Raw genomic sequence first — 17684 nt, 5'->3', positions numbered from 1 at the left:
GACCCCAGTACTCTTTCCTGCCATGGCAGGGGGTCGGACTAGATAATCTACTCAGGTCCCTTCCAACCCTAGAAACTATGAAACTATATTCCTTTAGGAATAGCTTTGTTGCAAACAGATGAAAGATGCAATTGCTTCTTCAATAGGAGTTTCACAGAGATCAGCACTGAGTATACAGAAATTCTGCCTGCTCCAGGCATGCACACCCTGAAGCTCATCACTGTCTAAGGTTGTAACAAGGTATTGAACATTTCATTACCAGGGAATCTCTGTTAAACTCTGATTGTTTTTTGATAACTAATATAACATACATTGGTATCTGCCCAGCTCTCCTCAGACCAACAAAAGATTGCCAGTAACCTCTAAACTCCAGTTTCTGAAAGTAAGCCAGGGACACAGCATGTGAAACGGTCCTTCTAGTATAGGTCCAGAATGATGTGGGATCAAAATGCATAGCTTATAAGGCCATGCAATTCATTAGATAATTAAGCTGGATCTCATCTGTAAGAAAGGTCATACAGTTTCTACCAGTTACCCCTGCCTTGATCCAAATTACTTGTTTGACAAAAGCACATCTTCCAAAAAGGCATCCAGGCATGAGCTGAAGACTGCAAGCAGTAATGTAACTAGGTGTGGGCGAGTGGAGCACCTGCCCTGGGCACTGATTTAGAGAGGGGCACAAGAATAGCAACCCTCAAGGAGCCTGCATTATGGTGGCAGCAACCTCAGTAAGGGGACTACTTGGGGCCAGGTAAGACCCTCTCTTTTCCCCCTGGTCTCCAGTGTTCAGCACCCTCTCCCACTTGCCTTGGGTACATAAACTGCTGTCTATGACTCTCTAACCTCAAGAGATGGAAGACTCAGTGCTGCCCAGCTGTACCACAGTTACTGTTGAATAACAGTTCCTGTTGAAAAGCATCCCTCTTCCCCAGGCAGTCTGTTGACAGGCTTGGAGTGAGAGCCCTAAAACAATAGAATGGAAGAATTCTGCTCCTAAGATGGTGAAAATCAGGAGAAACTCCAGTGAAGCTAATGTAATGGCTTTGAGTTTCACATGGAAAGAGTTTGATTCTTAAGTATTTGGAGGAAGTTCCTACCACATGGGTACTACCAAGGTCCCAGATGACTTGCATTGAAGGCAAAGAGAGCGGGGAAGGGAGGAAGAAAGAACTGGGACTTCGGGAAGATCAAAATGAAATATAGTACAAATAAATCCCACCTATGTGGGACTCTAACAGGATAAGCCACTTACTGGAATCAAATCAAATAGATAAATAGTTTTTATATTAAGGCTTGTTTAATGGGAAAATCGGAAATTCACTGCTTATTTTTTCCATAGACCTCCGAAATTGCTTTGCTCTCTATTATGTCCAATGCCTTGTCTCATACAGGGGCTGGGAAATGTTTTTTGCTCCAAGGGGCTGTTAGGTCCTACCACAAAGCAGTTTGAATAAAATTTGTGTAGCCTTTATTCATGCTACCAGCCACACGTTCCAACTGGGCAACAGAACAGATAGTGCAGGATTAAATGCAAATCCAGAGTGTTTCTGTTCTGCCCCATTTGTACATTATAGGTTCTTATGTCAAACATGTTGCTGATGTGATCAACTGCATTTGGTGCCATGCATCTTACAATTTACTGATTAATGAACGAATTTAGTTACAACATTCCTACAGACCTCTCATATTTATTTTACTAGACATGTTTGTGTACCTCTTGTATTTGTTTTCCTAAGTACCTTTGTACCTTTTCACATATTTCCTTATCTTTTATACCAGTTTGTACTGATTCTTTCCATCTAAAAACATTCTTGAATTGTTTCTAAATGTTTTGGTGCACCCTGCTGCCTTCAACCTGTGGCAGAGCACCTTTGCTGTCTGATTTAGAAATCACTGCCTGGGGAGGAAAGGCTCAGTGAGCCAGCAGGCTGAAATTAAGGAGGCTGAAGCTCAGCTTCTGGATGAGGAGCATCCAAGGAGGGGTCCAGAGAGTTGGGCCAGTGAGAGGCAGCCAGCAGCAGCCCAAGAACAAGTAGCAGAGTAGGGAGGAGACCAGGGCAGGTATTCCTGCATTGGTCCTGGGTATGACTGAAAACTGCACCCTGCTGGGAAAGGATGGCTTAGTGGGGCTGCCCATGGTGGGGTAGCTCCCCAGGAATGCCAGGCTAGTTGCCTTCCCAGTGAAAGGTGGGTAGGGTCACCTTAAAACCCCAGCCCCCATATCTTGGTGTGTTACCATAGTAGGGACAGGACTGGGGGTCCAGGCACGACTGTCAGAGGCCTGGTGGTGTAAGGCCTAATGTTGTTGGAAGAGGCCGAAGAAGGCGGACCTGTGTAAGAGAGAGTGGGATAGCTACTCAGAAGCCTGACTTGAGGTACCCTCGACTGGTTAGTGCTGGGGCCAGGACCAGAAGGGTCAAAACGGCCAGAGTGCCCACCGCAAGGGACGTCCAGCACCAGGGAGCCTGGGGTTCTGACTGACTTACAGGCAGGGCCAGGGCCTGTGTGGCCAAAGGTCCCAGAGAGGGGCCACTGCTGCGAGGGAGAAGAGTGCAAGGAGTTTGGCAGTCCAGAATGAGGGCGGAGTAGACTGCCTGCTTAGGAGGGATCTACTTGGGGTCCAGACTAGAATGTTATGGGGCAAAGTGTGGGGATGGAGCTGTTACCAACTTTGGATGCATGGACCATGGACAGCACCCCTTTGCATTGGTGCATTAAAATGGGCAGCCCTCTGGCATTTTACACCGGTTTTGGGAACAGTAAGTTGTGGCAGGAAAATCTGGGTGGACTGCCCTACTTAGACATGTGGGCAGGCTGGTGTGAGACCCGGCCCTGGGATGTCCCTCTGTCATACCATCTAATCTCAGTTCTGTACCTCTTAACTCCTATTGCTCCAGTCTTGTCAGGGGACAACTAGGACATCACCAGATAGGTGTCATTTTTCACACCTCCTATCAGTTCCCTCTGCCACTGGATGATGCAACAGTGTCTCTACTTCACAATTTATTAAAGAGGTTATTTCAGCGGACACCTCTATGATGGGGGTAAACTGAATTCAGGCATTAAACTGAATGATTTACTGGCATGGCCACCTTCTCCTACAGGATGCTAGCACTGATATTATGCTTCAAAGCCTGAGTCCCAATCTGGGTCACATGAGTTGCATTGAGGTAGTACCCTTCCCAGTTCCCTGGGGAAGTTTTTCTCCCTATGGTGAAGTTGTGGTATCCCAAAGCACATGCAGTATCTCTGAGCTGTACCAGTGACCAGATTTGTTCGTAGTAGTTAGGCCCAGTCTCTCAGAGCACTTTTATATATCATCTCTGAATAACACTAACACAACCAGTAACTCTTAGCTTTTTCATAACATGCCCAATTACCATGTTTTCTTGTATACATTATAACCCAAAATATAAAAGGCACCTTGTTTTAGAAAGGCAGAATGAAAGAAAAAAGCTTTTTCCAGAGTTATGACTGCATAGAGCAGGGACAGAGCCAAACCTTCAGCTGACTTGACCTCCATTTCCTGCTTAACTAAAACCCTACCTATTGCTCATGACTGGTCTTCATGAATGCATGAATTATTTGTAAAAGGGCTAACAAATTGAAGAGCTGTGAAATAGGAGAAGAGAGACCAGGAGTAGCCAGCAGATAGTACAATTGCCCTAAGTTAGGATAGCTTGAGTTGTGGAACATCAGGACCCTTAAAAAGGAGAGAGGATTGGTTAACACCTCTGGAGTGAAAAACAATGAACTGTTAAGTTGATTGACTCCCTCAGCTTCCTGAATAGTAATATTACAGCTGTGGAGCAGGAATCAAAGCAGTGTCCTTGTATTTTAGGTAGAAAATCAGTTTCCCTGGTTAATACATAAAACCCCTGCAGCAGGAGGGCAGAGAGACAATGGGACGAACCACTAATATTTTGGGAAAATGTGCACGTCTTATACAAGAAAATACAGTAACTTTAGGTCTATCTTCAGTAACCAGCTTAGCACTTGGGTAGAATTTAACATGGGTGTTCTTGATTATAGTCCTCACAGTGTTTGTATAAAATACCTTTTGGGTTTTCCTTGTATTGTGGAATTTCCAATTTTACAGTGATTGTAGCCATATCTTTCCAGCCATGAGTAGGTAAGGGGAAGGTGACTGACTCCTTTCCTTTTAATCAGTAATAACAAATTCACACTTCATGGTTCCTTGTACAGTTCCTGTGTACATATCTTAGCCTTCTGGGGTTAAACTGGTGATTTAGTAGATGTTTCTCAACAATTACTACCATTTATAAATGTTACTCAGGTTTTCCACTGCCCCTAGGAATAAGTTTTGTTTGGCAACTACAAACTTGCCGCAGGCCTCGGTGCGTTAGCATCACCATTTGCTTGGTGAAGCCAATCTGTTTATCTGCACTTGGAATAGGTTCCAAATGTTTTTGGTGTGCCAGTGGCTTCACAAAACTTGAAACATGCATCCTAACTCCTACTGCCCTAGGTTTACCTTGTATCCTGCAGGAAGGTTCCAAAGAATCCCTGCCCAAGTGGACTCTGTCTTTGTGCATAACCCTGCACACACTGTTGCATCTCTCAGGGCTAAAGTAGAATTACCTTCCAGCCCTTGCTTACTACCTCTAGTTAAAATATAATCTGTTCCTCTCCTCCTGCTCGAGTTCACTATCTAGTGATCTCTGTTTCACAAGATGGGGACTTCTGTTATTTTCTCCATTCCTTTTTATAATTTAAAATAAACTGAGAAAATAAAGCACTCATAGGGTGGATTTTTATATTGGATCCTTTGGAAACTTGGAATGACAAAGCTGTTTTTCAGGCTTCAAAGGGATCGAGTGTTAAAACTTTTCTGATCAGCGGAGCAAACCCATTAAAAGCATCAGTCCTTCCCATGCTAAGACTGAGGGATTTCATTCTGTTCCCACGCTGTGAGGCTGGATAAATCAGCCTAATCTGTTGTGTGCTGATCAGAATTTCCCTTGTTCTCCCGACTTAAACTCATGACCAACTCAACCTGGATGACCCTCTCATTCAGAATCATAATCTCAAAGGAGTGCTTTTAGCTATCTTTAAGCAGTGAGGCTTGGCTATTCACTTAGAGCTCTGCCAGTATGATTTACTGCCTGCATGCAAATAAACTCTATGGAAATGTTCTGCTGCAGTGGTTTTCAGCATGTCTATAGATGAAGAAGCTAGGGGCTCGTATTTCCAAATCTGGTTGCCTAGAGTTAGAGCCTGACTAGGGAGCTAGCTGCTTAAATAATGGTTTGATCTCTGCTGAAGGGTTAAGGATCCACAATTCAAGACACCTAAACAATCAGGCCACATATATTAGTCTGATTTTAGGTACCTGGATTTGAAATTTGTTTTTTGAATGGAAATCTAACTGCAAAAGAATCAAACACACACATACATCTCAGTGGGTTGTTGAGATAGAAGACTATTCTATTAAATAAAGCCTTTTTTGTACTTGTTTAAAAGCTTGCTTTGCTAAGGTGCTTCAAGGATCCTGCTCTAGTTCTCGATGGAATTTTGTCCATTTGTTCAAATGGGAGTTGGATGGGGGCCTAAATGGACTTGTGCTTCTTAAGACAGAAATCTTATTTGGGATTCTGCATGTCTGGGAAAGTAGGTCCTAGTCTTATTGGCCTGGGAGACAGCGTGAGCGTAGCACATTTCAGTTAATTTCATTGTCAAATCAAATGTATTACCTCTCCCGGGGTGTATCATACACAGAGGAATGCTAGTCTTTAAAAAAAACCCCAAAAACTATCATTCAAAAACAGGAATTCAGCCTCAGCTTAGGCTACCTGAATTTGAAATCCTGGAAGTCCATTCTGGATTGTTTTACTGTAATATTGCAGATTCACTAAATAACAACTTCTGGTCCTCTCCTCTCACATATTGTAGCTACCCAGTTCCAGGGGAAAGGGCCTGTAAATGTGCTTTGATGTTCTCAAACGTAGGGCCAAATTCACTCCTGAGGCACTTAGCCTAGCTGGGTGGATAGTAGAGAGAAAGTTCACTTGCATACGCTTGTCTGAAAACCGTCATACCAGGCTAGTCTCATAAGCAGTTTAGATGAGGCCACTGGCTCCTCACTGGGGTTTGTCTTGTTCCTGATGTCCCAATTAGAATACTAGCACAGGTATCAGGGTAACTGCAGGGCTTTTTCTATGTTAGTCTGATCCCAAAGATCAGTGCGCTGCATTATGCTGGAGTTTATCTGCAGTCACGTGCTGACATCTTGACTAGTAAGGGCCAAGGACTGTACAGGAACAAGCAAAAAGAATGTACCTGAGTGGCACTGAAATTCTCAGCCAGCAATGTCAGGTAGGGCAGGGATTGGCAAAATACGGCCTACAGGCTGGATCTAGCCCACAAAGCCATGGATGATGTTCTGATGACAGGGGCTTTGCTAAGTGGCAAATTGAATCATAGAATCAATGAGTCGGAAGGGACCTAGACAGATCATCTAGTCTGACCCCCTGCCATGGGCAGGAAGGAGAACTGGGAATGGCAGCGGTCATAAGACCCCAGCCAGGTGCCTATCCAGTCTCCTCTTGAAGATCTCCAGGGAAGGTGAGAGCACCACCTCTCTGGGAAGCCTATTCCAGGCTCTGGCCACCCTTACAGTGAAGTAGTTCTTCCTAATATCTAACCTAAACCTATCCTCCCTCAGCTTGTGGCCATTGTTCTGGTGACCCGAAAGGAGGCCCTGGTGAACAGACTTTCCCCGAGTCCCTGCTGGTGGCTCTTGATAAAGTTGTAGGCAGCCACAAGATCCCCCCTCAGTCTCCTCTTGCAGAGACTGAAGAGATTCAGGTCCCTCAGCCTCTCCTCATAGGGCTGGCCACAGAGGCCCTTAACCATACGAGTGGCCCTCCTCTGGACCTTCTCCAGGTTCTCCATATCCTTCTTGAAGTGCAGTGCCCAGAACTGGACACAGTACTCTAGCTGAGGCCTGACCAGCGCCGCATAGAGGGGGAGCAAGACCTGTTAGTGATTGCTATGCTGGGGCCTGGCAAGGAGCAGTGCCTGTGCCACAGCTGGAGGCAGAGAGAGGCAGAGGCAGGGAAAATTTGCATCAGCTGCTACACCATGACAGCATCAATACAGCAGTCCACCTTGGACCCAGAACAGGCTGTTCCAGTCCCCAGACCTGAAGAGTTGTAGACCACTGAAGTAGGGGGTTAGCCCCATAATTCCCATGAACTTCAATGGGAGCTGCATGGCTTAATCCTCTGCTTTGCTCTGAAAAGTCTTGTATGATCTCAGGGTACATTGTGGATTCCCAGTGCTATACACCTAGCATGCTGCCAGTGCAAGGATATCCTTCCATGCCAACTACCTGTAGGAAGCAGAAGGGTGACTGAGTTTGTTGGCTAATAAGGAGCGAAATGGATGCCACAGTCTCAGGCTTCCTTCTTTCTTGTCCAAGACTCGATGGATCAGACTCCACCCTACTCTGAACTAGAAGTCTTGTGCCATCATCAGCCGAACCCATCCTGCTTCTCAGTGCATCCAGGAATTCTCCCCAGCCCAGCTTTGTAATTACTGTAGGTATCTAATTAGGAATGTGCAACATATATATGTGAACCGTCGATGTTCTGCTAATTCAGGTGCCATATCATGAATCATTTTAGGTAGATATGGAAGTAATATGTACCCAGCGTATTACCTCTAAGCCTCTCAGGAAAAGACTCCAGATTTGCCAGCTTTTTAGTAGTTCCAGAACTGGTTCAAACCAGTTGGAACCAGTCAGAACCGGTTCAAACTGCTTGGAACTGGTTCAAACTGCTTGGACCTGGTCAGAACTGGTTGAAACCGGTTTGAACTGGGCGGACCCGTTTTAAACCTTTTGGAGATTGTTCAAACCAGTCAGAATCAGTCTAAACTGGTTGGAACAAGTCAGAACTGGTTTACACTGTCCAGAACCATTTCAAACTCAGATAGGTTGGAACTGGTTCAAACTCAGGCTGGTTGGAACTATTCAGAACTGATTCAAAGCTGTCTTATCTGGGGGTCAGAATTGGTTGCAACTGGTTCAAACTCAAACTGGTTAGAACCAGTCAGAACCAGTTCACACTTGTCATAACTGGTTGGTGTTTGTTCAGTCTCAAACCAGTCAGAACTGATTAGAACCAGTTCAAATTAGTCTGCAGCAGTTCAAACCAGTTCAAATTGTTTGTAATGAGGTCCAACCATTCAGAGCTGGTTGGAACCGGTTCAAGCCAGTTAGAACTAGTTCAGACCGGTTTAAACTGCTTGGAATTTATTGGAACAGGTTCAAACCAATTGGAAGCAGTTCTGACCAATTTGAACCAGTTCCAACTGATCTGAATCAGTTTCAAGTGGTTTTAACTGATTGCCACCAGTTTGAACTGGTTCCAGCTAGTTCAGCTGGTTTGAATTGGTTCCAACTGGATCAGGTACCATCAACACACAATGTTCTGGTGGCTGTTTATACACTCTGTGGTGTGGGGGCAACCTTTTTGGGAGATGTGCCACATGTTAACCCCAGACCCTCCCCGAGTCCCATCCAGTTGCTCTCCGCTACTTTACTGTTTTCTGCCTCCTGCCTTGTGCTTCCTGTCTCATGTGCTGCTCTGCTTTCTGCTCCCTGCCAGAGCTGCCACTGTGCTGCCTCCCTCCTCCCCAGTCTGCTGAGTGGCACACACAGGGCCTGCCCTTCCCACTTGTAGTAGCCATGCCGCAGGTTAGCCATCCCTGTTCTGTATAATACATTGAGACAAGGGCTGATACCTGTCCACCTACAAAGTTATTTTTAATTCTCCAGACTAGACTCTAATAAAGGCTTGTCTGCCCATGGATGTGATACCATTATAAGCTGTGGATCAGGAGTGGATCTATACAATGTGGAGCTTATGAGTATTACCTCCTCTGTAGATAAACCTATCAGAGGACCTTTTGTCAGTTTAGCTAATGTCACCCTGCAGAGGGGGAGGGGAGAGGGAGATGCATGTTTATACACAGAGACTATAATTGGTAAGCAGTAGCTAAGGGCAAAGGGCATTTTGGATAGAGTGTTAAATGGATACCTTAATTTATAGTAGGTCCTACTGAATTCTTGAATACATAATTGCATTTGAGATTTTTGTGTCTTTAAAAATACCTATACTGTGAATTTTCTGAAGAGATTAGTTTCTATTATTTTTTCCAAGTGCTTCTGAAAATCAATCTACTTCATTTAGGCATCTAAATAGGACCTTTTAGATTCTAAAGAACACTTCTGAAGATCTGGCCCCATCAAGCGCAGCATTGGATTTCATGTAAATATTTTTAAATGTATAGTATAGATACGTGAGTATGTATAGTAAAGATGTATTACATATACTTAATGCATAGCTTACACACATCACACACTTTAGGACAGACTTAAAAAAACCCATGAAGAGGCAACACAACCAGGATCTCAGAAGCATTTTTCTGTGCATTTAATGACTGTGTGTGTGTTTGTGTGTGGGGGGTGTGTGTGTGTGTGTGTGTGGTGTGTGTTTAGCTTCAGACCCTACTGATTTAAAAGTAAAATCGGGAATTATCGTATTCTCTTCAACCTACAATAATTCATCTGAGGTCTGAAGTACAGCTCTAGATGTTTCCTGCCTACAAATCATGAATAAAGTAGTCTTTCTTTTAAGCTACAATCTGCAATCAAACTTCAAGTCCGTAGACTACCTTGGGAGTTACCCCAGTATAAGTGAGGGGGCAGAATGCAGTTGTTTTGAGCTCTCAAGGAAATCTGAGAAATGTTCCTGAGTTAGTTGACCTAATTTATCTTGAAGTAAGTGGGTGCCAGGCTGCTAACATCAGTGGTAGATGAACAGGGTCTAATAACATTCTAAGGGGGATCAGTGTTTGGTTTTAATGAAAAATGGACTTTAGGAAGAAAATGTCTATTCCTTTTTTTCATGCAAGTAAAAAGATTGCGTTTTGGTTTTCATCTTTTCATCAAAAAGAAGATAAGAGCTCTCATTCAATATTTTTTACTTTCCAACCAGCTCTAGGTCTAATAACACTATTGAAAAAATGAGCGGATATTCTCAAATTGCAATTATAATTGGCTTTGTAATTAGAAGTAACCTTATGCTGACATGTGAATGATATCCATGCTGATATGCTCCAGGTCACTTAATCCATGACTGCATTCATTCCCTGCTAACAGTGTTCAAATATTAAGTGCATTTGTATTAGTAAAGTCAACACTTACGACCCACTTCTATACAGGGAGCAGATCTGGCCTGTGAAATGTTACTGTTGCATACGCCTCTCAAAATGCAATGTAATCTGACCAAGGAGTGTTCCTGTGAGGAGAAATCAATGGGAAAAAAACCTGTAGGAGAGGTGTCTTGCAGTGAAGAACACTGAATCTTTATTCTCCCATTTTTTTGCAGGAATGGCAAAAACTCAACTATGACATCTATAGCTTGCGGCAAACACGAAGGGAAGTGAGAAGCAGGTGGAAGCACATTTTGGAAGAGTTAGGTAAACTAGAGGACAAAATTACATGTATTTATTCTTAACAGCATGGGGAGATGGCATGCCCGTCCCTTACCAGCATAATGTACTGTGAAATGAGAAGTATTTCACAAAGTTTATGTAGCATAGTTATAGCGAGCAGTGGTGGAGGCATTCCAGCTACTAGAAACAAGTGTGCACACTTCTACCTTACAATGACATGTATGATGTCTATCTATTTAAAGTCCACTTAAATCACAGAAAAATATGTTTGGAAGGGACTTCCAGAGATCATTTAGTCGGACCCCCCTGTCCAAACTGTCATACACAAATCCATTGTCTAACACAATGCTTCCCAAACTTTTCATCAGCATGACCCATTTCCCTCAACATGGCCCCTCACTCCCAACCAGAACCCCCCATCCCCATGACCCCATCTGCTGATGTCGCAACCCCATTTGGGGTTATGACCCACTGTTTGGGAACCTCTGGTCTAACCTACTAGCAAAACTACATAGTCAACCCTGACACAACCACAAGACATAACCCCCTAACCTGACGCAAGTAAAGCAGGGGGGCCACGACAGCTAATGTCTTGCTGCTGCAAAGGATGTTATACTACTTGCAGAAGTTTTTTTACAGTAAAAAAGGATTTTATCATGCAATTTTTATAAGCGAGACAAACTCTGAGAGGGAACAGATTTCTTTTTTAAAAAGCCAAAAATATCTTCCCAATTAAAAAAAAAAATGATGAAGTATTCTTCCCCCACTCAACCCCATTCAGTGAATATCACCAGATCTGCAGAGTGTCACAGGCCAGCTGGGTACTGTGAGAGTATCAGTTTCATCACACGCCAACTGGGCTGTTTGATTCAGTTTCGGATCGAGGAGGCGAAGTTGGGAGTGAAGTGTAGGCAAATTTATTATAGTTTACACACATACAACAGTTAACAGAAAGATAAATGCGATAAGCAGATAATGCAGTATTAAAGAGCTAATAGTGAATAACAGTTAATAACAACAGATAGATCAGTTCTGTCACAGGCCAACTGGGCACTGCGAGGGTATTAGCCACTGGGCTGTTCAAAACAACAGATAGACAGACATGGGTTGGCAACTTATCAATAGTCCCTCAAAGCCAGGTGCGCATCAAGTGATTCCAGCTAAGTCAAGTGTCCCCAGTTGACGCTGTTGGAGGGATTACTGGGGAAGGTCCCTTGATCAGGAGCCGATCCTCACTCACACTGGGAGTCTGGGATCCGGGCGTGAAACAGAAATGATTGTTCTGTTCCCTCCTTCCTGCTGGTTACCTGGATGCACGTGCTTTTTATACCTAGTCTTATGCTAATCTGTTGGCCTTAGAGCCACTCATAATGTTGCCCTATAGCTGTTACCCTATGGGATTGAAAGGTGTTAAAATTATTGTAAAGGGTTACTACCCAGACTCAGGTTTATCCAGTAAGCAAATTATAATGCAGCACCTTTAGGTTTGAAATTGGCATTGCTCCGCCTAAGCCCCTATCCTTTTTAGGTTTCATTTGAATATGCTTTCCTGGAATGTGCTGGGTGTACCAGGCAGTTGGATCTAGTTTTTATCGTCAAAGCTGAACCCTGAACAGAAACTGTTAGGTCAACTAATCTCACAGCTACAGCTTTGCCTATGGGGGCCCAGTGAGTTCCACAAACAGTTAATTTTATCATTTTGGTTAAACTTACGACAGACAAGTTACATTTGTGGTTTCCAAACTTACAAGCTTTATATTAACTAATATTACCTGTTTAGGCAAAATACCAAATGCCTCTAAGAAGCACATATTTATTGCTTAATAATCCCTCTGGTTCTGGCCATTACAGCAGAATCGTAAACAAACTAAAGTATGGTGTCAACAAGTTAAACTTCTTGACAAGTCCACCTTTCCATTCCACTGCTCTGTTGAGCTATCAGGAGACCAGTAAAATCAATTTATTGATCAAGGCACTTCTGACTGTGCCCTCTGGAGGTGGATGGAAATGGTATGTTGGGCCTGATTTCCTTATTACCTTGCCCCTTGTGTAATTACTGACACCCAGACAAAATAGACCAGATTCCAGGACATCAGAAATCTAGTGACTTACACAGATATTACCTACCTATAAGCCTATAAAAGATGAGGGACCAATGAGAATAAAGCCCAGTGAGTGTAACTTACCATGCTTTTTCCTAGACAGAGAAAGGGAATTAGCACTAGGATCAGAGTTCTTTGTCCCTGAATGTGAATCTCATAAAGATGGGAATCTCATAAAGAATCGAATTCCCTGAATGGGAATCTCATAAAGATAATTGTGCATCAGCACCTATCTGGGTCAGTCAGACTTGATTAGCTTCTACAAACCATCTGTTAGCAACCTCTCTTCCTCTCTCCCCTTTAGCCTTTTACAAGCTAAAACAAGCTACTTGCCTCTCCATCTCATCTAGATTAAAGTCTACAGTAGATGCACTGTATTAGAGTACTAACATATTGAGGTCCTTAGGTGTAAGATACTACTATAATAAAGTACTCTTCAAAAAGCAGTTGTGCCAGGTAGTTCTGTACTTATTTTACACACAAGTGGAGAAGGTTGAGACATGGAGCAGTCATTGGATGGGATTATATTAAATCCACAAAATTGTGGCAGAAGCAGATATTTTCCTGTCTAGCCCCATGCCTTAATCACAAGACCATAAAGTTTTCTGTACAAATCTTCTGTCATATGTTACCACAGATTTTCTGTGGCTGGAGCTATGAAGAGATCTTAGAGATTATGCTCAGCCCTCTTCCATGGGAAGACTCCTTAAAAAAATTGCTTACTGTTTCACATTTACTGCTGCACCAAGTTGGTTTTTTTCCTTTCATTATTTTGATCAGAGAAATACTGAAAATGTGCAGCCCTTGCTTGTAGTCACCAAGGTGTGTGGGGAGCAGGCAAGCTATTTTGAATTTACTTGCTATACACACAAGCACCCTGCAAGGACCATATAAGCACAAGCGCATCTCCTTATTCAGTGCTGTGCATATAGATGCAGTGCATGTGTTGAATTTTTGAATGCTTTCTCTCTCTTGTTTGTCCCCTTATGATTCCCACAACAACAGCATTTACACCCTGTCACATTTGGTTACTTTGACTTAAAACTGACTTAACACCTTTCTTCTAGGTTTCCAGAAGGAAGCAGATTCCCTGCTATCAGTCACTAAACTTAGTGTTGTCAATGATTCTCGAAACACGGGTAAAGCCCGGGAGATCCTGTTAAAGCTCTCTGAGGAGACCAACCTTTTTCCTGCAAGCTGGGAACTGTCTGAGAGATACCTCTTTGTGGTGGTAGGTAACTAAGTGTTCCTATCTTGTTTTAACTCCTTTGGCTCTGCAACTGTGGGCACAAACAATGCCACTAGTAGCAGATTGTGCTGGATACAATTCCAATAGATGTCAGACATGAATATCAAGGCTGCTGATGTGTGTGAAACCCCCTTCTTCCCCCGCCACCCATGCTTTCCTGGAAGAAGTAGCATCTTAGTTTGACCCAGCTCTGCAGTGTCTGTATAGATCAGACACTTCAGTGTGGCTTTTTGGCTCTTTTACCCAAAGCTGATTCAATCAATGGCTAGATAAAAGCACCAAAAAGCCCCGCTGAAGTGCCTGATCCATACAGACGTTGGGTGAGCTGAGTCCAACTAACTCAGTGCGTCTTCTCAGTGTGTGCTGGACTTGATGCAGGAGTATGCTGAGTTTAAAGCAAAGGACTGTTTTTATTTTCACATCTGCAAGCAGCTATAATGTAAGAGTGCACTTGTGGCTTGACCTTTTCGCTTCCTTTGGCACAAATACAATGGCTTTTGTACTGGAGGGCATCAGCCTGATTAGCACTGGTTTAGTGAAAGTCTGTGCTGTTGCTTTCTTTGTAGTTGCAATGACAATGCTGGCATGATGTGATGGAAAAGGCTTCATGGTTTTTCTAAACTTGAGGAGAACCAGTCTGAGACTTGAGTGGGAATGAATGCAGATCTTGGGATACTAATCGTGCTAACTCTCTTACTTTGGCAGGATCGTCTGATTGCTCTTGATGCCGCAGATGAATTCTTTAAGATCGCCAGCATTACGTACCCAAAGAGACCCATTTCAGCTCAAGCAGGCAGCTGTCCAAAAGAAATGCAGTGCCTCTCTGCTTCAAAACCATGAAAGGATTACCTGGAGTGCAGGGAGTGTAGGGAGCAATGGGTTTCCTTTTCCTGTTTGGAGCTGGCTCATGCAATTTTCCTCCTTCAGAATGGACCAGCAAAGGTAGAGTGTGCAAGTAACTTGACTTATTTATTGTGTGTTGAGGTGAGGGAAGTACAGTAGGAGAATCAAAATGGACTAGTGGGCAGTCTTGACACAGGGATGTCTCCCAGTGGAATGGAAAAAGTGCAGGTATCAACTTTCTTGCTGGTGGAAGGATATGAGACCAATTGACGAATGTAGAATATGGGCCCGTGTTTGGGGAGTGAATAATGGAATCCATTATACAGTCTTACTATTACTAGCTGTAAAAGCTGTGATATCTCTAGTTCCAGCATCACATAAAAATATCTTTTTCTAGCCTCAACTTCTTTGTTCCCTCCATTGTCTTTGATAGCCAGGAGAACCTGCAGTGGAAAGATTTTGACATTGTTTGGCTACAGATTCATTAAATTTTGCTGTATGACAATTTTGTCCCTCAATTAAAATGGACAGTGCCATATGTTACATAAATGAGGCTGTCTCCCACCCTCTTGGCAGCCACACTCAGGAGTTTGCTCAACAAGTAGTACATGAATAAACTTATTGGTGGATTTAGCTGCACATGAAAAGACTACACTTACCAGAATTTCACAGCATCAGTTGACAGAAGCACCACCTCCAGTTTCATCATTAGTACTACATCAAAAGAATGCCTCATCCCTTCTTATTTTTGCAGTCCTGTAGTTACTCTTTGAAGGTGAGGTCAGCTGAGAAGTGCGATTTGACTTTTTTCTGCTGGATCTCCTCTGTGAAGATAAAAAATTCTCCATGATTTTTAAAGACTGAGCTGTATAACTCAAGCACGAAGCTAACATGGATACAAGGGATCCTTGCTCCACATGTATTTCCCAGTAAGCTTCTATTTTAAAGATGGTTTTTGAAAAGCAGGTGCAATGTTGGATTATTGAAGCTTTTTCATTGGATCACTGTAAAACTTTTTGCAGGTGACTAACAATATAAGGGTATGTCCATTTTTTGGGGTGCTCATCTTGGCAATTTAAAGGAAACTGTTTTTCAGGAAACAATGAGCACAGTTCCAGAAAAATCAATCTTCTTTAAGGTGCCCCAAGTTTGGCACCCCAAATCACTGGTCACTTTTGAAAGCTTTGCTTATTATAGCTGCATTTTTAGAAGAGAGAAGTGTACTGCTTATTAGGGGGAAAGAGATGTATTATAAGAAATTGTGAAACAAACCTTTTAATATAAATGTCCTTTATACTTTATCTTGCCATTTTTGACTGGTAACGAGCAAGTTTTAAAGAGGGGACATAGTCATTTTAGAATCAGCAGGAGTTCAATGCTGCTTGTTCAATGGCCAACTGAGAGTTAATTTCAGTGGCTTCCCAAAAAACAAAATAGCAAGATAGAGCTTTTATTTGTTTATACCTATAATGTTAGAAAATTATATGTATTTATGAATTTTGTCAATCTTCCTGGAAAATGTTTCCCCTATTGGTTCTATCTGTTGATGAAACATTAATTTAATAAACAAAATTTCTTGTGAAAGTAATGGTGACTGTCTCTTCATAACTTCAGGATGTATCGCAAGTAGCAACATACAGTTTGATTGCTACTGATAAAGGGCACCTATACACAAGCGTGAAGGCTGCTCTGACATTGGAATTCCAGTGCGTTGGAGCAGACTCAATTAATTGAGTTTGCTGGAGTGCGGCAATTGCTGTGCTCCAGCAGCCTCCTGCGTTTTGTGCATCAGCATCTCTGTGCTTAAGAATGGTGGTGGGGGCAATTGAACTAAAGCTCGTTCACCCTTCCACTCCCAGAGCATGTGTAAAAGTACCTAAAGTGTGGGGGTTTTCATAGAGGATATACTATCGAGGCCTGTTGACTACGTGCTTGAGCAATGAATTTTTATTGAGTACAACTATGTTCATACGAGCCTCTGAGAATTAAGCACCTGTTTCTTCTTTGAATTTCAATGGTGTTTGGGCACCTACCTCATTTAGACTGCTTTTTAAATTCCAGTCCTGTGGGGAAGTCAGTTGCTCTCTTCCTGTTGATATTTTCCCCTTCTTTATTCAGGAAGTATATGTTTATCTAGTTAATGTTTAAAAATCTTCCCTATCTATGTTAATGCATGGTGGTCACTGTTATACAGACTGCAGTGTGAAGGTACTGTTTCATAAAAAAGGGATCAAACAATTTAGAAATTGTATAGTAGAAACAGCACTTGAGCTAGAAGATCCAGGGGTAGTTACACTGTAAGGGTGTATATTGGTGTAACAGACTATACAAGTATCACTTGATATTGGAACAGCTGTTATGATGTAGCTGTTATTTCTACGTGTTCCTATAGCAGCATAAATGGAACAAAACCATTGGGACATTAAACCTGTTTCAGGGGTAAATTTACAGCGATTTATCTATGATTAGGCTACTACTGGAGCATGCAGGTGTAATGGTTGCAGGGTAGCAGCTAATTACCAGCTCCTGAGCAGCAATTCCCCCCTCTCTTCCCTTTCAAGAAGTAAAAAAAGTGGTTTCTCTCCATAGCCATATTTTTCCATGGTGTGAAATTATTGGGAATCGTTCAGTGGTATTACTGCAGAACTGTTCAACTGTTAGCCTTGTTCAATGATGCAGGATTTAGGTTTGGGGGAAAATGTTTGTTAGCTATATCACAAACGAGGCCTTTTAAAGCATGAATTCTTTTCTCTAGCCATTGTCCTATACCATACCACACACTACAAGATATACTCTATAAGAGGATTGAAGTGGCTTTCACCCAACATAGGGAAGAAGCAGCCTAAAACGAGTGAGAGATTGTATTAGTGGTTGTGGGAGCATAGAAGCATAGAAAATGAAGAATGTAGGGCATATGGAGACAGAAGTTTCCTCTCATCCCCACTGCACTTAATGCTGAAACTCTTCACTCACGTATTCGATGCTGTTCTCCAGTTGTAGATCTT

General features: G+C 42.8%; 1 protein-coding gene across 1 annotated transcript in view; it reads left to right on the top strand.

Moving 5' to 3' along the window:
• The window catches only part of MREG (melanoregulin), a 45005-nt gene extending 28742 nt beyond the window's left edge, over positions 1–16263 (top strand). The window contains exons 3-5 of the mRNA XM_019554594.1: positions 10419–10509; positions 13655–13818; positions 14542–16263. Of these exons, the coding sequence (XP_019410139.1) occupies positions 10419–10509; positions 13655–13818; positions 14542–14676 (390 nt within the window). The 3' untranslated portion in view covers positions 14677–16263. The remainder of the gene's footprint in view (positions 1–10418; positions 10510–13654; positions 13819–14541) is intronic.
• Positions 16264–17684: the final 1421 nt, after the last annotated feature.

Source organism: Crocodylus porosus, unplaced genomic scaffold, assembly GCF_001723895.1.
Source record: "Crocodylus porosus isolate Cpor-Errol unplaced genomic scaffold, CroPor_comp1, whole genome shotgun sequence".
Classification (NCBI taxonomy): Eukaryota; Metazoa; Chordata; order Crocodylia; family Crocodylidae; genus Crocodylus; species Crocodylus porosus.
This window is presented reverse-complemented; position numbering and strand designations above follow the sequence as displayed.